The sequence below is a fragment of the Bombus flavifrons genome, chromosome 4, assembly GCF_040668555.2.
Source record: "Bombus flavifrons isolate JBK064 chromosome 4, iyBomFlav1_principal, whole genome shotgun sequence".
In the NCBI taxonomy this organism is placed as follows: Eukaryota; Metazoa; Arthropoda; class Insecta; order Hymenoptera; family Apidae; genus Bombus; species Bombus flavifrons.
Genome location: NC_138445.1, coordinates 8,024,938 through 8,052,557, shown reverse-complemented (window position 1 = coordinate 8,052,557; position 27,620 = coordinate 8,024,938). Strand labels below are relative to the sequence as shown.

At 28.8% G+C, this 27,620-nt stretch overlaps 1 protein-coding gene across 3 annotated transcripts; it reads left to right on the top strand.

The window, feature by feature from the left end:
• Window positions 1-398: 398 nt before the first annotated feature.
• Gp150 (leucine-rich repeat domain-containing glycoprotein 150) lies at window positions 399-27,188 on the top strand. 3 transcript variants are annotated; one of them, XM_069112071.1, is made up of 9 exons: window positions 399-556; window positions 19,921-20,180; window positions 20,595-20,911; window positions 21,104-21,687; window positions 22,032-22,374; window positions 23,365-23,730; window positions 23,970-24,143; window positions 24,786-25,002; window positions 26,182-27,188. In XM_069112071.1, the coding sequence occupies exons 2-9, from the start codon at window positions 19,929-19,931 to the stop codon at window positions 26,590-26,592; spliced, it is 2,664 nt and encodes an 887-aa protein (XP_068968172.1). In that variant the 5' UTR covers window positions 399-556; window positions 19,921-19,928; the 3' UTR covers window positions 26,593-27,188. The 3 variants fall into 3 exon arrangements, with proteins under 3 accessions (XP_068968172.1, XP_068968170.1, XP_068968171.1); XM_069112069.1 differs by having other exon boundaries at window positions 19,921-20,294; XM_069112070.1 differs by lacking the exon at window positions 399-556 and adding an exon at window positions 3,228-3,344 and having other exon boundaries at window positions 19,921-20,294.
• Window positions 27,189-27,620: the final 432 nt, after the last annotated feature.

Genomic DNA, 27,620 nt, shown 5'->3' with positions numbered 1-27,620 from the left:
ATTTTTTCTACGATCTTTTAGTTTTCGCTATTATTATTTCGCTATTTTTAGTTTTCGATATTATTTTTACGCTCTTATCAAAATAAATACATAATAAAATGTTGGTAGAAGATTTTCCAATAAAAATGATTAAATTAGTGTTTAACTAACGAAAATTCAATGAAATTAGCTGTTATAATTTCTCAATCATTCTGCACATCTTTATAATTACACATTTTAAAGAAAGGATCCAGATGTCTTCTAAAAAGTTTTAATATCAACTTCGCTAGATGGCACGACGACAATCACCTGTTACCTGACTTTTACCTGAACAACTTTAACATCAGGGACCAATTGACCAATCAGTGACGCGACCCTGGGGCCTTACTAATCCCCACTCCTAGCCGCCTGGCTTGAGTGCAACAGGCTACGTAGTCCACATATTAAAACCGTCGTAAGCACGAAAGAGGAACGTCAGGTTTCGGTGCTCGTTCCATTGTAGTTGCATTGTTGCATACTATCTTACGCGTGTGTAGTTTATCCATGTCCGTGGAGTACCAATAGCGGAAACGAACAGGTGAGTGATCTCTTTATATCTGTTAATGTTTTTCCAACTGCGAAGTATATTCAACACCCGTTCCTCGTTGAATCGGTATCGAATCCCCGCTATTCGACTGCAAGAGGAATTTCTCCAGTAGCACGCCAACTAAGGACATTCCGTTGAATCGTTCCTTGCCATCCTTCAGAATGTGAATACTCGTGGGTGTATTTCCATTAGCTACAGCTTGCTTCTTCAATATGCATTCTTTCTCTGCATACAACCATCTTAGCTGTATTTTTCGATTAAGGTCATGTCATTCCTCGTATATTTATTGCTGCCATGTTTGAAGAACAAACTTGCACGAACCATGCTACCATGTTCTCCCTGTACCTTTTTTTCACGGCTGCTGAAAATTTCATTTAATATCCTATTATTTTTTACTATATCCCTGACAAGTTTAATTTAAGTGGGTTCAATTTCCTATTTATGATCAAAGTACAGTTGCAATATTGTCACGATACACATATGTATATATATAATACAGGAGTTAGGAGTTGGTACACCAAAATCTTAATTCAAATTCATTGGATTGGTATATTTGAATTGCTATTTATATTCTCCAATTAACGTTTATTACATTAAAATATCAATTATCAATCAGATCATAATCATAATAATTTTTATCATTAAAACAATGTTTCAAATGTCATCGTAGGTCTTGTTCACAAATGCTGACGCGACATTAAAAAATATTTTTGAAATGCAAAAGATTTGTTATTTCTGCATATTTAAAATTTACTGTATATTAAATATAATTTTTATATATAATTTAAAAATGTAAGAATGAGCTTTGATATTCGTTTTATTTCGCAAGTTTAATGCTTTGCTTTCATTTTTTACGGTTGAGTAAAGTTTTAGAATTATTGTGAACGTATGCACCTTCTAGAATTATCTAAACTAAATTTTATATAGTGATTATCAAAGGCAAAACAAGAATAATAAAATTTCATATATGTAGTTATTCGTATTGCGCAGCATTTTGCATGACAAAATAACATTTATCAGCCAACATTAGCTAACATTAACAATAATTTTAGGCAACGATTTAATGTTGACGAACGCGTTTATTTATTCATCTTATTAATTACTTAGTCTTGCATCTAAATAGCGCTTACTATTCATATTATTGTTTAATTATCATCTGTTGTAATCCATGTTTCAGAAAAATCTTTTTATTGAAAACAATACATTCATTTCTAAGTAATTATAAGATTATAAAATTTTATCTTAAGTATATGGCGCTTTTTACGTTAATATTTTCAATTTCATGACTAATTTTTCAACTGATTAATGTTAACTAATCAGTCGTGGTGGAAATGCAAACGCATATATAAGTAAAATTGATAAAAAGGACAACCTGTTTACGCTTTAGTTTACATGCTACCTTGTTCAATTTAAAATAACAGTAACGGCATTGGAATAATTGAGCGTAGATTTCGAACTCATGGGAGAGTTAAACTCTAATATGACTAAATACAGATGTGCGATTGCTGCTATATACTACCCTTGCGTATGTATCGGCAGCTATAGATCAACTTATATTTTTGTGTCCTCGTTGGCGCCATCCAGCTTTGAAACAATGAAACCGATAAGAAACAAAAGACAAGGTAACATGTTTGTAGCAAGAATTTGAGTCATTCTAGAAGTTTCTGTCATGCCGCAAATGAAATTTCCTTCATTTTTTAGATCTGTGTACATATTTACTTATAGAAAAAGAAAAAATATATATATACTAAAAGTATGATGATACATACATATGTATGTACAACATGTAGGTGTATATATTATAATGTGTATATACATATACATATATACCTGTCTATGTATTTAGTGCAATAATCATGAAATATATTCCGCTTTTATATTATAAATATTTCAAATGGAGATAACAGTGAAGTAGGATTTTAATATAGATAGTTATCAAATAACTCTCCGTTCAAAATACGTTCAAAATAACTACGCAATATTGATGATTGGTTACTACAATTCAGTTAAATTCAATTATGTTGAAATTAGAAATAAAAATTCTGTGTTATTTATTGTTTGATGTAAGATGATAAATATGATTTTCAATAAAGGATGGAATACGCGGATACCTTAATAGAAGCTTTAATTGAGCTTGAATTCAATATTTAGGTTGACGCCTACTTTTAGTTATTTTTATATTATACAATATTTTTAATTGACATTTATGAACTCTAAAAATTTGTTAACTAATTAAATATTATTTAATATTTTGTATTATACAATATGGTTCAAATTATAAGTTCACTTTTATTTGTTATGTTTTACAACTTACACAACATAAATTATTTTCGATATTATTAGCGATGAAAAATGAAAATGTATAAATTCATTAACTAAGATTTATACCTCGCAACTACCATGTTACACATGAATTACAAATGCAATAGAATCGTGTATTCATATAAGTATAATGGAAGATCACAAAGAATGAAGAGTTTTTGTATCATTTAAATACTACGGTTGACTCAAAGAACATGCGTAGTTATAGTAAAGGACATTAATATTAATATATGCCAACAATATTTTTATGTAAGCAATAAATACGTTCTGTCGTCGCATAGCACGCAATAGTACGCACACGCTATGCGTACTCTGTGTATGTTAGATTACGACTCAAGAGCTGGCTGACAGTTACTGCACGTTGCTACAATCAAGAAAACAGATCCATCGCGCATTCTTCTCTACAATGTTTGTGATAAAATTTTGATTTGGGTAACAAAAATTTACGAAGATTGTGGTGAGTCTTAATTGTTTAAAAGCGTGAACATTGAAGTATTCAAAAACTTATGTTATTCATTTTAATTGACTTCTTTAACAAAAGCAAATATGGGACAAGTTAATAAATGTCAATTAAAATAGCGTGTTATACAGTTCAATACAGTGTTATACAATTCAATTTGTGAATCTAATTTTTATTGTTATGTTACGGTTACTAAGTCTATTTTTAATTTTATTTCTATTTTCATTGTCGAGTCTAAATATATCCTGTCTAAGAGAAACATCAACTTTGTAGAACATAAAATGACACAATAGGTCAATCGTAATGAAATGTATTTTAAATCTATGGCACGTAATTGTCACATGTCATTGTCTCGTCATTGTAGAATGTTTTTAATGCGAAAGTTTAAATATCTAAATACTATACATTTAGTTATTATTTGTTTCCATAAATGTTTACAATCCATATTAGTACATAAATATTCATATTAATCGGTATAGGCAGAAAATTTTATTTACAATTAAAGTTGAATGAGAGTTTCCGTCAAATTTTATTGTAATAATTTACGTCGCATTTATATCAAATATTTTTAAACGGAAAGTAGGCTATGACTGAACATAACTTCTCTATTGGATCCTGTGTTAAATATTTTAATTATATTTCAAACATGACCAAAAACTATAATATGGGAAATTTCGTTTATTGGGCGAAAATAACATCTTATTTACTTTCATAAAATCTGATGTCACCGTGTCCACAACAATGGTACCTATCGGCGGAAGAATGCTTGCTATAATAATATCTCGCATCCTAGCGTCGAATTGTTTGATTGCACAATAGCAAGGTCAGTGGCCATTTGAATAATCTATTTTTATCCAAGGGAAACACTGAAACATGGTTTATGCCTGATCGACGTTACTGATTATGAAAGCTGTGCGGAATGACGGTCAAGGTAGAAGCGCCATTCCGTCATTACTTGCAACGATTAAAGATGCTATTCTGTTAACGTAACTTGGTATCCGATTTTTTCTTATCTAAAAGCTAAGCGCGAACTATTTTCATAGTAGAATTAAGAACTGCCCAAATTAATGAGGAGAGGCAAATTGTTTTATCAGTCGGATTGATAATATATCGAATATAATTCTTCTTTATTTAGGGACTCCCTATATTTTTACGTTACGTTTCATTCCTGTTAAAAATTAATTACCTATGTCATATTTATATGTGTGAAGATGTAAAGGTTAAAATCAGCGTAATTCAAATAAATTTGCTTTTATTAATTTCCAAATTTAGTTACATGAAATTTGATATATTTTTTAATATATATAATAATATACATATATGTACTTATTTCGTGTATCGTAGATTGTACAACAATTACGTATATTTTTTGCCTTTTCGTTAGCATAATGTTAGTATTATATGCAGAGCAGGGTGCTCCAGGAGGATCAATATACTGAAATAGATTATTTATACGTAGATTCATTATACGTAAAAGAATAAGTCTAAATAAGGAGTAAAAAATTTTTTCATTGCATGTTTGAGAAATTCAAGCTTTAAATGAAGTTTTAACGACACATATTACGAACTGCATTTTCTTGGAAACGAGCCGTTAAACAAAAAGAATTTATTGTACTTTTATTATGTATTATGTTCATATAAACATTCTGTGTTTGCCTTCATTATCTACAACTAACATCTATAACTATCTTTTTATTGGGTAATCGTGGACTTAAAAATAGAAACTAATTCTATATAATAACTACAAATGTCCTACTTTAATAATATACAGGAATATAACTTTTTGCTTATTTTATGCCAACAATCAAAGTGGAGGATATCCGAGATTAAAGTTCATATATAACATTATATCTAATGTGAGTTTAAGTTTAAGAAAAGTAACGCTATAGCACAAACCTGCAGAGATATTTATCAAATGTCTGAAGATAGAGCTATAAATAAAGAAACATGCCAACAATAGTTCGTTTTGTTTTAAATGGTCGAAAATTTTTATATACAGAGAAAGTCAAACTGATAATTTCATAGATTCTAAGGAACAACAGTTCTTTGTACATAACCTTAAAAATAACTTGTTATATTTTTATTACGTAAAATTAACAGGACTTTTACACTCGCTCAGTGTATACGTAGATTGGCCTCCACTCAGGGAGTGCTTTCCGACTTCGCTTACCATATGTATATCTCAATGTCAGTCAAACAGTTCAAAACAGTACCTACATACAACTCAAAAAATTCTTTCGTATCGATACGTCACTTAGAAAAATTTAACGGTATTAAAATCTTCAAAATAATAGATAATATCATAAATATACAGACACAATTCAACATAATGAACAACATTTATTATAACAATAACTTATACAATACATGTAGTACATACAATATATATTTTTATATTGTAATAGTTGCATAAATTGATACATATTATGTAAACAGGAATTGTATATATAATGGATCATGAAAGTATTTGAACATTTACTATAGATTTTATGAAGAACGTCGATTTTATTTGAGCAGTCAATGACTGATTTAGTTAATAGGCTAGAATATTTCTGATGAGGCTATTTTTAACACTAATTAATGCATCTGTTTAAGGCCATTATTTATACTACGTACTGGGATCGTACGTTTGCAATAAATGACCTGTAATCTCCACAGTGTTCTAGCTCCTAATTTTATTAATATAATCATTATAATTGTGTGTTATCATAATGCTAATGAAATTTTACTAAATTTTTATATAGCACACATAGAATATTTTATGTTAAGTATTCAAATACTTTCGCGAGTCACTGTACATTCTCTGCCGGTCAACAAAATATTAGTTCTCGAATGGAATTTTTAACTCTTTTTAAATCTGCAGTATTTTATACTCTACTCTTATGAATTATTCTTCCGATATTCCACAAAATATTAAGATACCCCCAAACACAATTCGATCTTTTAGTTAAATATAGCATCATAAGGATTACACTGGTATGATTTTTATTATTATGATAATGATTCTCGACGATAAAAGAAATCGAATGATGTCAGTTATCTTCTTAGAGCATATTTCGCTTCGTATCTTTGCACTGCAATAGACAAAATACAAATACTGATTTATTATTCTATTATATAAATATACTAGAACCTACTTCATCATAGATAACAAAATGTTTCACCACGGGTAAACATCAATTTATCAATTGATTTGGGGTATGAATCAGAACAGTAAATGTTACATAATATGTCCATGCAAGTCAGTGGTTAAGAAGATGCTCTTAATGAAAGTCGCCAATTGTTGATGTAATACCAATTACTTTTAGATGAATTTTCAGATGTATAATAATGCAGACTTAATGATTTATTGCAAATAATTTAATGTCCAACTGGTTTATGTATAAAAGATTAACAAAATCTATTATAATAGGAAATTATTAAAAAATGTAATATTTTTCTTTATTTTTCTAAAGTAATATTTTACTCAACAAACCAAACGTAACTTGAATCTGGTACAGACAGCAGAGAAGTAATTTTCTGTGTTATAAGTTACCAACGCGCTTTATAATCAACGTTCGTTAACTAAATTTGCTTAATTATTACTGAGCCTTCACGGCCCATATTCATATAATGTTTTCTACTTGGAATGAGCATAATTTGAATCAATTGGCAAGTTTTGGTTCATCCATAGTAAAGTATACAAGCTGTCTCATTTTAACTTATAAATGCCCAATACCCACGTAACCGTTAAGTGTAATGAAAAATGTTTAATTTGCAAATTAAACGGTTTCCACATGGAATGTGGTTAATGGTTCCTTTGGAGAAGCATGTAATTATGTGTAATTAATAATTCTTTTGAGGTGACCGCGTAGAAAAGATATAAAGACCAACTTGGCTTTTTTCATTTTTTTAATCCAATTTATCATTTCCTATAAAGGGAACGTATTAAACTGTTTATGTCGAAAAATTGTTAAATTGGAAGATAGTTTATACTTATATGTTTTAAAGACGTGGTATTTGCTTTTATAAAAAGATAATGGGGCGAATTCAATTATTTTAATACTTTGTATGATTTTATTTAAAAAGTTTGAAAACATACTTTCAAGAAGTAATGTTATTTATACATAAATTGATCAGACGAATTGAGAGCTTACTTTTAGAAATATGCGTCGTCAGCGTTCTGGATAGGCTCAAAAAAATTGTAGAAGTCATATACAGGCGGTCAACCTATCCGCCTACCGATCTGTCGTCAGCAGTATTATACGAAAATTCTTTTGGATCACCGATTGATTGTTCTATCCAAACCAACGTTGGTGACGCAAATAATAATTTTTTAATCGATTCAAATCGTGAATACCATTTGCTTTATTTAAATTGAAAATTTTATACTTTCCTATTTGTCCATATTATTTAACATAAATGAGAGAAGAATGATTTAACAATAAATACATACCTCTATTTACTTTTCAACAAACATTTTGTCTAATAACTTGAATATATATGACTCTTGTACAAACCATTTTACAAATACTTTGTGTACTTCAAATAAAACAGTTTGTGGAAGATCACTTATCTGGTTATTTTTATGGATGTTTATATCCTACGCAATTAATAAAAACTGTTTCAAAAACATATTTGTAACTTCAGCACACCTTAGTTATGATAAATTTATTTTTTACCTGTTTAAATAATCAATAGTTCCAATTTATTTCTGTTTATTTATATCACTTGACAGCAAATTGTTAAAAATAAACAATTCATCGAATAAATTACACTTTGTAATAAAATAGTAACACGTATGTTCCAATACTTTTTAACGAGTATTCTGTTTACAACATTATACCGTTTGCGAACATAATTGTCGAAACAATTGACATTAAGTTTCTGATATTTCGTTTATCCAAAACGATTTCCACGCGATCCTATACATTTTTCCAATAACTCGATTACTCTAGATTTAGAAAACTGATCAGTTTAAAAATTTTTAATTTTTGTAGGCATCTTTCTTAAATAGCCTTTTTTCATTCCGAAACATGGAATTAAATTCTAATGGTTACAAATATATTTAGATATTTGAAAACATGGGAGAATAAGGAAAATGCAGCAAAATTTTATAGTAAATCTTACAATTTTCGTATAGTTATTTTTTCACTTGTGTACTAATGCAAATAGTTTCTTTGTTGACTATATATTATATATATGTCTCATATATTGTTCGTACTTTTTAATATTATTATATGTCTACATTTATAGTAGGTTACAAATAATAGGAAATTATAATGATGAAGTTCTACCTGATGATCACCGCACAATCTGTTTTGAATAAAGCGATTATTTCGACATCGGTTTCATATATATATATTTATCATTTTCAATCCATTGTTTCGAACTTTTCTGTTTGTCACGAGTGATACGAGACGATATGTTTTAAAAATGGATTCTGTTTCTTTCTTTGAAATAATGAGGTGGCTATCTCCATTAAATAATTGTCGAATGACTTATTATACTTTCAGTTGAGATAGAATCTCACTTCCTATTTGTTTTTGGACTATTTGCAATAATCTTTCTAAATAACTTCACTAAATAGTAACGCTATTGTCGATGGAATTCTTCCCGGCCTTCATTTCTTAGTGGAAAATTATCAGTCCAGGATTTCATAAACAAACTGTTTTAACATTTAGTTAACTAATTTATGGCTTTGGCAACTTTTACAACGTCATCTAAATTTAAACTGATAAAAAAAAGTTACACGAATATGGCAACAGAAAATAAATTTCTAATATTTCTATTATAAACCTTACATTTGTTTATTTAGTGACTATGATTTTTATGTATGTCATTTGATTTAAAATGGTTTCAATTGGAATAGTTTTAAAGATATATATGTATATATATTTCTTTTAGAAACTTCACGGAATTTTCGCACTATGTTCCCCTATGTATATTTCCTAGGAGTGATTGGATGTTGTTAAATATTTTATATTCTTCCTTCTATCATAAATTTTGTTAGCATTTAATACACGTGTATTACACTAAATCTAAATGATGTTCCTTTTATAATAATGATTAACTGATCTTGACTAACCGTAAATAAAATGCATAACATTTAACTATGTAGATTCTTAATGAAAATAGACGTTGAGAGATATAGCAGCATAGTGTTAGAAGTTATTATTGCCAAAATATACTTAGGTGATTTCGTAATAAATTAATTTAGTGTCCTTTTAACTATATGCTTCAAATATTTAAATGGCGCAACTATTATTACATTTTTGTTTACTATTGCATGTTTGTAACATAAATTTTATTTATTCTGAACATTAACATATCTCCGTTAATTTTAATATAATATAAAGGTATTTAATTTAATATGGAGTATTATAATATTATTATTATACCTATATCATATTATTATTATATTGCGTAAAATTACTGGAATTTAACTGTCGGCTGACACAATATCTTTAATGACAGTAATCTTTTCACAGACGAAAATTACTTCTTTAATACTTTACAACGTGTATAACTTGGAAGTTACATTTTTAAATTATTTGTTTATTTATCATTGTATTTCATCAATATACCATTACATTGACACACAATAATCTGTTTATGACAATTACTGCCTAATTTGTTATCACAACGTGAACCTACAATTAATTCGAATTTCTAGTTTCATAAACAAGCAAAATTCCATAAAGTATAGAACTATTAAATTAATTTGGATAACTAAGTTTGATACATTTTCCTGCATTGTATTTTTCTCTCTTACTATAGAATGATGCAATTTTATATTAACATGTTCAATATTTTGTATGTGTAATGTATGTACAATATACATACGGACAATCATGTTTTGCAAAGAATGCACAACTTCTATAGATGCACTTGTTGATTATCTTTGATTTCGAACAATTTTTATTTAATCCTTATAACGTCTAAATCTTTCTTTCTCGCTGACACAAAGCACGCTATTTTAAAATATACATTCTCATAAATATTGTTGAGAAAAATTTGATCTTCTAAACGAAAAAATCAGAGAAGCACAACATTTCAATTTTTATCACATAAACAGCATAATTAATTTGTACATGTCTCTGTAGTTAAATATTTACATTTTATTATATTATTACTTTAAAATATGTCTATAATTTAAAGACAATAGAAGTACTGATATCGGTAAATAATACTAAGTAATTATTCAAGGAAAGTGACTAATTAAATGATTAATTCGATTTGTAACTGTTTGAAAGGTTTACTTAAAATGACTAATGTTCAGATTATTGCTATATTCTTCGTAACATATCGTTACGAAACACTAAATATATTTATTTTGTACGCAGATACCTATTACCACTATATACGCGTATACAGTGGTAATATTTCACATTTCGATTATTTAAGCGAATAGCATAATAATGTGTATCAATGAAAGTAACATTAGAATGCGATACATAATAGAATTTTTTCACTTAAATCACTTAACACTGCATTTGTTTTGTTCTAAAAAAAAAAATACCTACTATAACTGTACTTCGTAGAAAATACACGAAACACGATTCCTAAACACGACTGACATACTTGTACGAAGGATCGAGTTCGGTTAAAATCGGGCCATTGTATGCTCCATAATTTCATTCTCCTGCTGATACTTTCAGTCAAGATCAGAAACGATCGTTCCCGGTCCCTGAATGAATAAATTCCGAGTGGAAGAGCCGGTTCGCCAGATGCCTCGATTATCTTCTTTTTTTCCCCCTCTTTGCTTTTTCTTCCAGTTATAAACACGATACTCTTGAATCATGGAAAGTGGAGTACTTTGTATATACTTCGAAGTTCATACTTCATTAATCATCGTTGAATAATTCCACAGATATTATATATTATTTTTTTTAATATTTATATTAATATATATATATATATATATACTACGTATAATACTACGTATAATATTTATATTACTATACATATATGCTACTATATTTATATTACTATATATATAATATTACATCATATATTATTATAATATGATAAAAATCCGTGCTGTAGTTAAATACTACGCAATTAATTTGTAAATATGTAAAGAATATTGACATATTCGAAATGTATTAAAAATTCTATAATATCATTTGAATTAAATTTCTTACAAAGAACTATTTAAATTATGTATTCTGTTTTGTATAAAAATGCATTTGTAATGACACGTATGTGCATGGTATTTGCAAATTTAATTTTGTTTGTATACATTTATTACTATAAGCGTTCCTGCACGATATATTATATAATAGCACACATTTAGATATATTTGTGATAAAAATTCTTGGGTAGGAGTTATAATTATATCGGTATAATTTTATACAGCAGCAAAAATGTTTTTGATAGTTTATTTAACAAAAGACTGATTTCATGAATTTCACAAATTTCTGATATCATTTAAATTGGTTACATTATCTTTTACGTCTACGACGTTTTACATAATGTAGCATCATCTTATTATGTAAATTTTTCTCTCTGTTTAGGAAGCTAAAAGTAGATGATATAATTAATCGCGTGGTAATTATTTATAATATAATTCAATAATGAATAAACGATTATATGCCGTTTCTATTTCATTATAACCTTTTGGAAATATTTTGTTTGTTCGTGCATGTGTTGCATTGTAAAAATTTGTTGTAATTGACAATAATTAAATCATATAAATACATGCGTATAATGGAAAAGAACTTTACGACATAATTTACGATTTGCTGGACATTTTATTCGTATGCAGTTTATTCGTGCAATTAGATGCAGAAAATCGTTAATTGTTCAATTCTTTATCAAAATTGATAAGAAATTCTACAGTTCTATGTCATAAGCGGAGGTCGATAATTATAATTATAAAAAACTTGTTGTCTAGCAATGGGAGTGTTTAAGGCATAATAAATTAATGCATAGTAAAGTCGTATTGTCGCATTTTCCTTATGCTGAAACGATCTTTAGAGCATAATTTCCTTATTTATCAATTCGAAGGAGAACTGCAGAAACTCCTTCCTAAGCAGCAAAGCTTCCAGGAAATCATTGTAAAGTATTATCTTTCCATGGCAAGACTTGTATGTGAGTTATATTATAACATTGAGGTAGTTGCGACTTAAATCCTTATTTTTAAGTTTTTTCGTTTATCCGTCAATTGTCACTTAATCTGTGGAATGTAAATGTTTAACTAAATTTCTGTTCCGTTTATAAAAGTTATTTTCGATATTGTACAGCGAATATCTAAAATTCTAAAGATAGAATACATGATTGGATGTTAATTTTAAGTTACACGATTTACAATGTGTTGAGTTTTTCATTGCAGATTGTATATACAGGGTGAGTTCTAAATACAGTCTCAATAAGAAGTACTATATAAAATCGTTACCTATTAGTTTTATCGAAAAACGTCTTAAATGAATTATGTTGCATTTCGAGAGGTTCATCGGATGGATGCAATTTTATCTTCTAATATCATATTTTCTGAGATATCAAGGTGACCTTGAGTTTTTTAAATCGCACCATATATTTTTTATAACATTAATCGATACAGCTGGACATTCTTTGCAAAAAAGTATTAACCTATTTATGCTAGAAAACTATTAGTTTGGCAAATATTTTAACTTTCATTTGCCAAATTTAATATATGGAAGACTAGGAAAGAAGCGAATCGGTTGTACTTGTTAGATGATAACGATTGACTTATCCAGTATATAACACACGAAAGTAAAAAAAACGATGTTTAAAATTTTCTTCTTCATCCAGCATTGTAATTCTCTGTGAGAACTGATTGTAATGAACTGATTGCTTCAAAAAAAAAAAAAAAAGAATCCTACGTTGTCTGTAGATATGCAGTATAATCTCATTTTAATTGCCGATCTCTATGTATGCAGTGCGCATGTTTATATATGTACTTGCATTGTAACACATTCTTCTGGATTGTGCCAGAATCTTTTGAATCTTTTGTGCTATGATATAATATGATATTTTTTAACTGTTTTTCATTTCTTCCCGATTGCTTCATTTCTGACAAAAATAAATATTTGCGTCATGAATGAAAAACTTAGATGAAAAATATTTTGATAAATGTTGATGATTTTGATCTTCTATAGAAGATTTATTTTAAAATTAACCCAAGCTTTCGTATTATTGAGATTATTATATTGAAATATGTATGAAAGCTACCTTTTTCTATTGTCTGTTTTTCGGTCTATCCAGAGATAAACTAGAGATAAACGCTAGCTCGCTCGTTTTCTTTCTTCCTCTAAAGATAATTCCATAAAGAATCTGCGTAACAAGATTGCAAATAATTTCACTTTGTTAAACATAATGTTAAACAAAAATTTGTTACTAAGTGGGACAGCTGCAAGCTTAAGAAATCCTGAAAAATTTGCAAAAATTGCATTGGGTACATATTTACAGGTGCAACAGTATCACAGCTTCAAATATAAGCTATAAAGGCGTAAAAAAGCAATGGCGTAGTCTCAGACAAAACAAATATATTATCAGTAGGTATAAGATAAACGCAGTGATAAGATACACCGACGATAAAAACCTATGTATATTGTGTGATAAAATGGTAACAGCGTACTAACCAGCAGATGAAATGAAATCTAACGAACGTTATGCTGTTAAAATGAAAAAGGAAATTAACGCTTACGATAAACAATTCTGCCGCACTACTTTTAAAAATTTAATTCTTATGAAGATTTACAATTTTGGGACTCTGTGAGTAACATTGTGACCTTCTCTATACGGTTCAATGATTAACAATGAAATACAAAAGAAGAATAATTATTTCCTTGAAACTTATTGATAACATGTTAACGACATTTAAAGGCACTTTTTAATCTAATCGAAATGCTTCTAATTCGTTCGGACATTCATCCAAAGCAATAGAATGAAAAGAGCCGAGTACATAATATATATATACAAGCTGCATGCCCTTAATTTCACATACAACAGTAACACATTACGTAAGTGACTATTATCACGCAGAAACATTTATACGGTGAAACGAGAGCAGCACGATTAACTAAACCAAAGGAGGAAATCAGGCGCGCCTACTGGTCAGCAACTCCTAGAATCTGATATTTTCAAGAAGATATCGCAAAAAAAAGAAGTAGAGAGCAAAAAATCTTTGTTTCCATCAATTCCGTGCTAAGAATTCACTTGATATATCTTGTCACATATAAGGGAAATATCTCTTACCTATTAAAGAACAACTAGAATATAAATTCTCCTTATAAGCTTTCATCGTGAATCATTTCATTTGTCTTTAATTAGATGTTTGATATTTTTTGTTCATCGCGAACAATAGCGATCAAAAGATCCAAGAAACGATAAGTATGATTAAGTACGACGTCGATTGTACGTGACGATTAATTAAGAAATATACTGATATTTTCTTGAAAGGTAATTCGACGAAGTAAATACATACTCACTGATGAAATTGTTAGGTACTTTTACTGTTATCGACACCAGATTGCGGCTGTTATGTTATAATAATGCTATATAATAATGTTGATCTGTAGAGAGTGTCATTTGAGCCGGTTTATTTCACAAGAAGTCGCCTTACGGTCATACGACGAATTAGTAGCGCAGGGATTTAATCGAATCGAGATGTAAATCTGACTAGGAGAATGCTTCGATAGAACACCTCCTCGAAGGACGCTACCATATAATAATTATCCAACGCACGTCCACAGAATATTTTCTACGAGACGAAACGTTTTATTCGACGGATGCGATATCTTAATAATATTTATCTGTTGCAAGAGTAATTTCTTTTTGTTTTAATTTAAATGGTCTGCTTGCTTTAATTTTTTTGTTTTAATTACACAACAAAGATTTCGATTTCGCAGTAACCAGAAACAAGAAATAATAAGTTAAGCGTATCGTTCTACTTCGTTTAGAGTAGAGATTTTTATTAGAGATTTATTAGAGATTTAGAAATTTTAATTTAAATGATCTGCTTGCTTTAATTTTTTTGTTTTAATTACACAAGATTTCGCAGTAACCAGAAACAAGAAATAATAAGTTAAACGTATCGTTCTATTTCGTTTAGAATAGAGATTTTTCTTCCGATATATTTTTGTACATGATCTTGCGTTGATAATTATCTAGTAATCACAGATACAATAATAAGATAGAGATTACAAATCAAGGAATGACAAACCGTCTTTTTTTATAACAACAAGAAATCGTATATTTCGCGACGTAATAGAATATGTAACTTTTTATTATAACTACGAAACAACGATGCATTAGCGTGATATTTTCTTTATAGTTCACGTGTAGCAAAAATTGCATACTTTTAACCAATTTACATTACGTAATGTTGTTTTTATACATCGTGATTGTGAAAAGAAGTTCCAAGAAGTCGCTTAATTTTTTTTCATCGCCATTTTTTTATTTCAACTAGATCTTACAATTTTATAGAAAAAGATAGAAGTACTGTGATATTGTTGTTATTCATGACACTATTCTTTATAGTCACGGAAATTTTATTTCTGGCGCTAATTTAAAATATCTGTACGATAATTAGATTTCTAAAATATTTATCGCGTCAATAGTTCATTTGTGTTCATATAATAATACACTCACGCAATTCTTACGCTTTACTTCACAGCTAGAAATTTCCTTGGAGTAAAAATAACAAAAGATTATTACACGAAATAGTATTTGAGCATTTGTTTGTACAAAATATATCCGGATTCGTTTATGTAGTCTCATGTCGGTCCATTTAGATTCATCACCGACTGCATAGGTGGGCTAAAAATGTCAATCCAAAGATTTACAGACTCCCTTTGGGATAAAGTAGCTGTGGCTACGCCTTTTATGCGTGTTTGTTGCGCCCAAATTGAAATGGAAAAGCAAAGGGGACCACCTGCGTTATGCACGAAGACAGGTAACTCTACCTGGTTTTAACCGCTGAGATTTTTTTAGAGTCGAACAAAGAACCCAACTGGCACTCGTGCACCCTACGACCTAAACCCACCATCCACCTTTTAAGGCAACATTCACACGTATATACCTGATCGTTTTGAAGCCCACCTTCCTTAGATTACATTCCATCTCCGATGACTCTTCCCGTCTGTTATTTAGACATACCTACATTTCTAACATGCCTGTCGATGCACAAAAGATAAATTTTCCTCGATTAGAAGTTTGCTTGGAATGTAGCTTACAAAGCGCGTATATATAACGTGACCTTCCGCCTACGTCCTTATATTGTTAAAGAATTATTTAATTCTAATAATGATGACGCTTATGTACATGTGACTTGTCCAAATATAATAAACTGTTTAAGCATTTTTAATTTAGGCTACAAAAGGAAGAAAAGGAACAGTTTAGAAAATACAGTTATTACTACTGTTATTGCTATATATAATATATATATAAATTGCTATATTTTTCTTGGCGATCATTCTGACTGATCATTCTGAAAATACAATAATTATTACATAGTAAAATAGTTGGGCGTTATAAAAGTCAACATATGGAGAGAGCTATTTACGAATAACAATGAATTCGAGTTACATCATACATAGATAATAATTCGCTTACGTCAGTACGTTTTACCTTGGTAATATGAATACTATTGAATATATTCAAATACACCATGAATTATATTACGTGGCTGTTTTATTAAAAAATGTGTTTCTCCCCAATTGATAGCATTGTACGTTTGAATATTAAGAACAATATTTCGAACTTTATATCAAAAATGTGACTGAAAATTTAATTATATTGTACGCTATTTATACAATTTTATAGTTTGGGCTAATTGACATTATTATCACTGATAGAAACGCTTCAACTGTAATTGTGTCTCTCTTCGAATAAAATGATCTGTCTCGTTACGAATTGAATTATAGGTTAAAAAATGATTGTGGTAGTTGAACATTGAACACGGTAATCATACAGCGCTGACAATGAGACGCGCTCCACGATAACAATGGCTATATCAGTAATGTCACGGTGTAATGCATCTACATCTACAAAACATTATTTTTATGGATCTCGTTAACCCTTATCTCACATTTTAAAGTGATATCGCGACAAATTAAAGTAATTAATTTTATTCTACTAAAAAGTAATGAATAAATTTTTTAATTATTAATTCATCATTAATTTCTACAGTTTTATCAAATTCTATCCAATTATGAACGTGTACAATTATACAGGCGTATAAATATATTTATGCAGAAAATGTAAACTAAATTCTTTAAACTGCACCATTAGACCATTATTTACCGTCGAAATTATACCATTAATAATTAATTCGTAAACAATGAAATGAGTGATAAAACAGAATGTTTCATATATAAAGTATATTTGAAGATTGCAGCATCAAAAATCAGTTCTTCGAGTTCTCCTTCACGATGTTTCCGTTATAATACCTTGAGTGTTCTTCCGTATTCTATAATCACTAATTAACACTATTTAATTTACATGAGACGTATTTTCAATGCTGTAAACAGTATCATTTTCTTTTTTAACACTAGCTAAAGCAGGAGAGATCCAATACGTATTAATAATATGTATTATTGATATTGAAGGGTTGGGTTTGGATACCGATGCAAATTGAAATATTTTAAAATTCAGGCGTCGGTACTGGCAAGTGACGGAGATACTAGTAATGATATTAACTCTATGCGATCAAAGTCCGATATTTTTAATGAATATTCATAGCGTTGACTGAAGGAACATTTGAGTTTTGTGTCACGATGAATACTCGCTACACCTTAGCTACATACAAGACATAAACAAGAATAAGTCGAATCGAGATAAAGTGTCGTACCTCAACTTTGAAAGAAGGATGTTAAAAAATGGCCATTTTTGTACCTCCTCGCGGACGAACAATTCATTTATGACATTTAAGAATTTCTCTCAGGCAACAATAAATATTACTAGTATTTATCAGAAATGTGACGGGAGAATTGAAATGTTGAATTACGCTTAATCTTCAACTTCTTTACATGCTGATCCATCTACGAAATAATTATCCATCTATATCGACATGATAGTTCTTCAATCATTGTGCTGACGAATCAATTGAAGTTTGATGTCGAGCGTACTGTTATAATAAATGTATCAAAGTATCCGGATGCTTTGAACACTAGTGTACTGATTCAAGATCGAAGTACAAGGTCAAGAGAGTAGAAACTTTTCTTGGTTCAATTACCCGAATGCATTTTCTTTTTTGGTATAGATAAGTACTTCCTTCAAAACCGGTTGTAGTTACTCGAACTTACCTATAAAACATTAGGTATATGCTAGGAAGCATTTAGTACAAATGAAATAAAGAAAGAAGCTATATTTCTATTATCTTTACTATTACCTATATTATTATAATATACGTCTATTGTTAAATTTAATAATAATACGTCTATTGTTAAAATTCTTTTTTTTTAATCCATCTACAAACGATAGATCCCTATGTCATGACGCAGTGTTCATGCACACTATAGAATTTGTAATATAGACGATATATTTGTAGTGTGTATTTTTCAACTGTAAAGCCTATCATTCCGTGTAGAAGACAAATAAGAGGAACTTTAGGAACTTCTTCGCTTCTAGAAATATAGCACAGGTATCCTCCATTTAACATTGTTAACGTCTTCGCATTCATCAACGAAATGTGTCGGTATCCAGATCCATTGACAAGATGTTTCACGTCTCAACGAGAAGACATTGTGAAATACATATCGTGAAAGTGACGCACAATGATATCAAAAAAATTGATCATGTAATTCAAATTCACTAGAACGTAATCACGTTTATGGTATTAATTTCATTCAGACACTTCGTCAATTTGGTCAAAATACTTGTAAGCGATATAATTATAAACAAATTTTCTTTTTTTCTCTTGATGATTCAACGCTCAGATATCGCCAATCGCAAGTCAAAGATATCGCGTCCCTCCTTCTGGATTGTAAATTTTATCGAAGGTGGTAGGTGTTTTGACGTATTCTTATTTTGAGTACATATTGAATACCGAATGAAAGCAGTGAAAGCAGTTGCAAGGTAGGAATAACTCGGCGAACACGACTGAACGCGAAGGATACTATGCATAAGTATAGGATCTAATACTGATTATTATATATTTTAAAGTTTTGAGAAACACCACGTAAAAAGAAAATATCAGACAAATGATATTACTTAATCGAAATGATTTTATTTAAAACATTTTCTATACAAACTATTCATTTTTGTATATAAAACAAGCAACATCTATACACAGAGAATTTCTTATCTAAGTTGTGATAATAGTCGTCATCGTACAAATTATTGTTTTACTAATTAATTAACTTCTAATCTATGGTCGATTTATGCTAAATTCTGTCGATAAGCCGAAGATTAAAAACAAAACGACTTATTTTACTTTTTCAAATTATATCAAAAAGCATGTCAAGTCTTTGAGAAAGTAAAGTTTTCAAGATGCTATGTGTATGGTATACTAAGTATATATATATATATATATATATATATATATATATATATATATACACAACGATGTTCATAATTCAAAATATATTTTTTATATATTTTTATATAAAAATGTTTTTATTTATAGATTATAAAATGAAGACTCTGACCATTTTGCTGCTTACGGTACTCGTATCTGGAGTGGTTCCTCGAAGTAATACTCTATCTGATCCTAACGACGCAATATCATCTACAGACGTATCGTTAAACCGTATAGAAGATTCTGCAGAATCATCGAAAAACTCTTTACTTAAGACAAGCGATACGTCCGGGAAAGTGTCTTATTCCACTGGCGCAACAATAAATGGAGAAGCGAAAGACAAAACATCCATTTCGGATGATAAGAGGGTAACTTCAAAATTAAAAAAAGATGATCTACAAGTTTTAAAACCTTTCCTTGGTCCTAAGGATTTACTTTTGCAAGAAATTCATACTTTAGACGAAGAAGCTTCTAATTCTAAGGTGATTTGTAAGTTTTTACATACAACTGACAATCTGACAGTGACTGAAATGATAAGACAAGAGAACTAACAGAGATACACAATATATATATCCGTTACTTTATGATATTGAGATGCTTGTGCGTAATAATAATTTTGGCATATTGAAATTTGTATTAATCCAATTCTCTTATAATAATTAGTAAATATCCTTTCTTCCTTCCTATTTTTGTCTCTTTTTAACGTAAAGATATTAGAATAATCGTAGCTAATGCCATCTGATCATAATTTTATAATAACATTGTGATGAAAATAATTGCAGACTCAAGATGGAGCCAAAATGGAAGTTAATGGTGAAAAACGCGTAAATTTAACATCCTCCTCAAATTCATTAAGGACAATCGGCGATAATAGCATAACCGGAAGCAGTGCCAAATCAAAATTAGATAAAGATGAAGACGCACCCTACGAAGATGATATGAACGAGGACGAAGAATATGAAAACGAAGACGAATATGACGATACTGATGAAGACGATAACGAAAACGACCAAGAGCCCGAAGATGATGAACAAGTGATGACACAATGTCCCGATTATTGTAAATGTAGTGGGGAGTATGCAGCTGTATCGACTGCAACGTACGTTTCTAGTTTTTGACGATTACATGATATAAATTAATTATTTCTTTTATGCTAAAAACAGATGAACACAATATTAATTTAATAAGTATTATATAATTTGATAATTTCTACAAAACAAAGAATTCAGATATTACTTCAAATTTAGAGACTTATATAACTAAAAAAATTTTCCATTTGTTCTGTATTTAGATGCACCAAACTCGTGGAACATCAATCTTTTGACAGAAATATTGTACATTTGCGTATAGAAAATGCTGGTCTAATTAGTCTTGGCCCTCATGCATTTCAGTCACGAGGTTTCCAACAATTGGAATCTATTGTGATTTCTGACACGAGAATAGTCGAATTAAATCAAACTGCGTTTGATGGAATACCGTACTTATTTTCTATAAATTTAACACGTAACGATATTCAAGACATTCATCCGAATACTTTCCAAAGCAACAAACAACTATCATTACTTGCTATTTCTGGAAATCCGTTAAAGCATACGCAAGATTTGAAATTGGCAAAACATGGCCTGTTTGACGCTCCATCAGTTACAGAGTTTGATTTCTCCTTTAATGGTTTGACAAAACTGAAACGTACAGCGTTTTCAAAAATGAATGGTCTGACTTATGTTAATTTAAAAGGTAACAAATTAAGGGAAATTGACAGCGAATCTTTTAGCACGTTGGAATCACTTCTGGAAGTGGATCTTTCGAACAATATGTTGAACGAACTTCCTGTTGATCTCTTTTCTAACAGTAGGGTTCAAACGCTTCGTATTGCTGGTAAGATTAATATAGTTAATCGTACACATTTTACTATTTAATTGATGCAACATAAATGTTCTTATGAGAAAATTATTTACTAGCATTCTGTTCAGTAACAACGGAAGAAAAAATTTATTAAAGAAAACATATATTAATTAGGGAAAGACAAAAAAGCACGAGTTCTCTTTTTGTTTCAGCACGACAAACTTGAACTTCGTGATTAATATCTATAATCATCAACGTTATTAGAAATTAATATTAGTATCTAATGACTAATAAATTAGTTTATATTAGTAGTTAAATAACAATTTATCTTTTTTAATCAAATTATATGTATTTATAAATGTGTATTTAACTTTTAGGAAATAATTTGACCAATTTGAGTACTATACAAGCACCGAGAGTGAAATTATTAGATGTATCTAATAATAAAATCAAGATAATAGCAAAAGACGACTTTTCTGATGCATCCCTACTGGATACATTGACAATTAGATCGAATGGCCTCAAGAGAATTCATCAACATGCTTTTACTAATCTTGATCAACTTACTAATCTTGATATTAGTGATAATAAACTAACTTCTCTGACGGAACACCATTTAAGAGCTAATTCGATGTTACAAGTTTTATTAATGAACGACAACCCCGAATTGGAGACCTTACCAATATTCAAAACATCTGGATCTGACTCTAATACATTCAGGTAAGACTACTTTTTTTAAATATTCACTATACATATATAATATTTATTATCATCGTAACTTTTCTAATAAGTAGATATACATATGTATATGTATAATCAAGAAACAGGGATAAATTATATTTGAGAATTAATTTCTTCATTAGAATAACTTTGTTAATGGTAAATATTCATAAAAAGGGAGCCATCTCCGATTTTGATAATTTTTTAATATGTTGCCAAGATCGTCATCCTGAGTAGTATTGTAAAGATCTTCGTTATGGATCGCCATTTATTAAAAACATATAAAAAAATCATTTTTTGTATTTTGATGCAATAGTACATCAATAACTAAAAGGTGATGATCTTAAGATCACATTCAAAAATTATCGAAGCAAGGGGTGGCTCGCTTTCTGTAAATCTTTACCTTTTTATACATAGATATAACTATATACAATGTTAATATACATATAGCAATATGATAATAGAATTGTCCGAACTAATGTGATGTACGCGGTGCAATAAATATATTTAAATAGAAAATTTATTATCTAATTTTGCCAGCGTAATTTCCTCGGTACGTCATATATAGATTTTTATAAAAGTTAAGTCATAATTTAAATGTATTTAATAAATGCTCTAAACAAGACTAATTTAAAATTAAATTAACATAAACACAATATCTCTAAAATATATTCTTTTATCATCTCACGATCTTTTATTTCTGTGTTAATTAAATACTTTTATTTTTCGTAGAATTCTTTAATTATTGTTTTATATGTTTTTTTTTAGTTAAATTCTATACTATATTTTTAATTCTATCAAGAATTTTATTATTTACAGCATAAACATATGTACACCCAGTTCATTTATGCCATATATATAAATAAAATTAATTATTTAGATAATGATTAATTATTATATAATATATATGATATACTTGTTATATTAATTGTATATAATTAATTTTTTACATATATAAAATCGCACTTATAATTGAATTCATTTTTACAGTGTATATCGATTTGAATGCTCAAATTGTGGTTTGTATTTCCTCGAAGAAGGAACTTTCAACGCCATGCCAGCAATAGCACGATTAAATTTATCTAGAAATCGTTTGACTGGTCTTCCCGACGGACTTCTGAGTCGCCTCTCGTCTTTGCGAATTCTTGATCTTTCTGACAATATAATTAATACTTTAGAAAGTAATATGTTCCGTGGTGCCACTAGTTTAACTAAAATCAATCTTGCGGGTAATCCTTTGACAGCATTACAAGTGACACCATTCCTGATGACTCCCAGTCTTAATAAACTCGATGTAAGCAGATGCGCTTTGGAAAGAGTTTGGTCTGAAGCTAGACTTCCACTGAATAGTTTACGGTACACATATTTTTATCGTAACAAAAATTTGTTTTTATACCTGCATTTGCAAAACATTTAATCCTTTTATTCTTACTGACTATTTTATATATTATTTATTTATTTTAAATTAATAATTTTTCCTAGTTATATTTCTCACATAAACTAACAATATAAAGATAACAATTCTAAAATAAAATGAAATAATATTGACATTACATCAAAATAATTGTAATAATATATATATATTGCATTTTTAGATCCCTGTCAGTTCGGCAAAATCTTCTTCGTCGGATTACTGTAGAAGAACTAAGAGCAATGCCAAATATTGTTGGTTTGGACTTATCATATAATCCTCTTGATTGTGATGTTGAGTTTAAAGATGCTGTACAATGGCTCACGGATCATGGTGTGACGCCACTTGAATTGTCAAGGTATTTATTCATTTTATAACATATAGTTAACTAATATTTAAAAATTTATGATAATATCTATTTTTCACATTTCAATTTCTATATTTTAATATAGACTTTCAAATAAGTTATAATCGCGATATTATCGAGGCATATAAGGATAAATTTTTATATAATAATTCAAGAAAGTAAATTTAATTATTGAAACTTAGTTTAAAAATACGTAAAAATGAAATAGTAAAATTATTATCAGCATCATTTTATTTCGTATAATTTACTACTAACCATAAACATTATGCAATATTATCTTCACATATATTAAAAAGGATTGAATAGGTATTAATAAAACTAAAATCAAATAAAAGTTTTTATTAAAAATTATTTTAAGCTATTCCATCATAAAAAAAGGTAATAGCCTTGTAGGATTTTTAATGATTGGTCTTTTTTTGGAATAGTAAAACAGAGAATCTTTTCTCTTTTAAATAAAGCTTTATTTTTGCTGATGGTTCACATACTACGAAGTTATAAAATTTTAAGCAAATTCGACAGTATTGCTTTTCTTAAACCATTTCAGTAGAAACATATCAATAGAAGAAACTTTAAATGTTAAATATGGAAAGCGTATAAATTAAATAGAATACTGTGCATTTGTATAATTTACAGTTATATCAGCAATTATGGTGATAGTGACAACTATCAAGACTCGGAAGGTATCAGTCAATGGACGGATTTAGCAAAAATAGTTTGTGACGGCATTAGTTCTGGACCACGACCGAGACCAGTTCCTCATAAAGAAACGAAGTTGAAAATTTTCCTTGGTGGATTTGACACGTCAGTAGATTCAGACCCTCTACTGAGAAGCAGTGTTGAAAGTGATGAAGTATGCATAAATTTTATAATTTTCACCGTTTTGATTAATGATAGAATATGATAAAGAAATTTATACAAAATGGTCCACAAACCACTTTGCCATTTAAAATTTGTATAAATTTTCTATTGTATAGTTGTAAATGTTTGTTTAAAATATTTAATATTTGTTTTTTTGGAAATTTGCAATTAAATATTATAATAATAATGAAATAATAATGAAAAGTTCACAACAGAGCAACGAGAAAAAATAATAGATTTTTATTCAGAAAAGGAATACTACATTATTCTAATGCTATTCTAATGGTATACGAAGTCCACTTTTACTTTAATGGATATGTTAATAAGCAAAACACAGCAACCACATTTGGGGTGCTAAAGAGTTCATCATCGTGAGTTGCATCCTGTAAAGATTACAATATTACAGTTTGATGTGACGTTATATCGCAAAGAATAATCGGGCCTTATTCCACGGATTTTTACTTGTTGCTTCGTTCTGAAATTTTCAACTATACATTTCCAAAAACAAATTTCAAGAATTTGAAACAGAAATTTGGAAGTATACAATAAGAAAGAAGTTATATAGCTTTTAAATGTGAAAGTAACTTATAAGCTACCCTGTATAGACAAGTTTAATATTATCTTTTGAGTTTTGTCAATATTGTATAAACTAAAATGTAATTGTAATTATTATACTCATATATATAAAAATTATTTATCTGACACTATGCTTCTAAGTCTACTATAGCATTTTCAATCATTATTATATTTTGTTAACAGAAATTATATGTTAAGAAATATTTTGTATAGTGATTCTTATACACTTCTTTGTTTTCTTTCTTGTCGAAAATATTTTTAATAATCATACCAAAATTTGAAGTTATATTCATTTTTATATATACAAGAATTATACAAATTTCTGGTTCTAATTATTATCAATCAAAATTAATTGATATAATAATGAATATAAAAATTATAAAAAATTATATTGCTTTCAAGAGTTACAATCGAATACAATTAACATTATGAAATTGTATCTGTATACTGTACATACCTTCTACTTTTTAATCTCAACTTCTTTTAGAAAGCGCTAATTATATTTTATTTTATAAAAACTTTTTAACAATCATAAGGATGCTTTTATATAAAAAATTACTTCAATTACGAATAATAAATTGTTCTTTTGTATCAGGACTTTCCTAAACTGCATAATTTCGATCACGGTATAAAGTCAAATGAAGAATCTGAGAAAGCCTGGACAACTCAAGATCAAGAATACGAAGACTTTGTTGCCTCCGAAAATATGGAATATCATCCTTGGTACACTAATGCACTTTGGCCTGTAATTATCGTGATTATCATAATTTTGTTGATTCTTCTACTAACGGCACGTATTGCAATTCATTTGACCAAACGGCGAGGTCAGGGACCTGTTATCAGGCCACCAATGATCCTTCGACAAGGTTTAATTGACAACAAGAACTGCGGTTTAGTGTATAAGCCGCTTCAAGAAGAAATTGCTACACCGCATGTTCCGAAACGGGGAAGCTTTTACTCCAGCAGCACATTCCATTATGACAAAATCGTGCCAGAAAGTGTTTAGAATTCGTCATGAATTACGGTTAAATAATTAATTATTTAGCAACCAATATATTTGAATTTAAAGAGGGTAAAAAATATTTAAAAAGATAGAAAATATTCTTAAATATCGATGCGCAATTTAATTATACTCAGAAAAACGTGCCATGTGCAAAAATATTATACTTTTAATAGTAGACATAAAGGGAACATATAGACTTCCACACTTAATATTATAAAATATTCGTAAATAATGATAAAAGTACGGGCAAATATTTTTTAATATGATTAACTAAAATAATTACATTAGGATGAATACTAAAAAGCACGTTTTTCAGAGTGCTTAATGTCGTTGCATTTTCCAAGAATTTTATAATACTTAATAATATTTTGAAAGGAAATTTATACATTTTATATGAAACTCTTACTTGCATAAGTAACTAATATTCTTTTAATCCAAATAAACAATTTTTATTATAAATTGGAATGTTATAATAATAACTCAATTAGACGAACATTTAATTAGTAGTACATAATTACCATACTTTTTTTGTTGATATTGATAATTGTCATTTATAGATAAATAAATGAGTTACTGTAAAAATAACTGAAATCAGAAAATCAGAAAAAACAAAAATCGGCAAAAAAAGTTAAAGCAGGATTTCAAAACACAACGAATGTAATTTTACATTTTAAATTTAGATAATTCTATTCAATCACAGTAATATATACAAACTATAAGATACATGATTCATAATTACGGTGATGGTAACAACATCACTTGTAACATTTGCTTAAGCCATAGAAAGTTAAGTATTTGTACCAAGTACTACATATAGTACGAAGTGAACTAATTCCTCGTAGTATAAATAGTACATTATGATGTGCTATATATTATGCTACATGTTGTAAATAATGTATAACGTTTTAATAAAATTTTGATTATAATAAAAGATGACAATAAATTTCTTCCTTTGTAATATTTCATTATGTCTGAATAGAGATAATAATCATCTTAATTTGTAAAAACAATATGATACTTTTACTGCAACC

Bases quoted from the DNA above. Each gene is read 5' to 3' on its own strand.
- Gp150 (XM_069112069.1), top strand. From the start codon at position 19,929: ATGAAGACTCTGACCATTTTGCTGCTTACGGTACTCGTATCTGGAGTG. The intron at 22,375-23,364 runs GTAAGACTACTT...TCATTTTTACAG, and splicing joins TCTGACTCTAATACATTCAG to TGTATATCGATTTGAATGCT. The intron at 25,003-26,181 runs GTATGCATAAAT...CTTTTGTATCAG, and splicing joins GCAGTGTTGAAAGTGATGAA to GACTTTCCTAAACTGCATAA.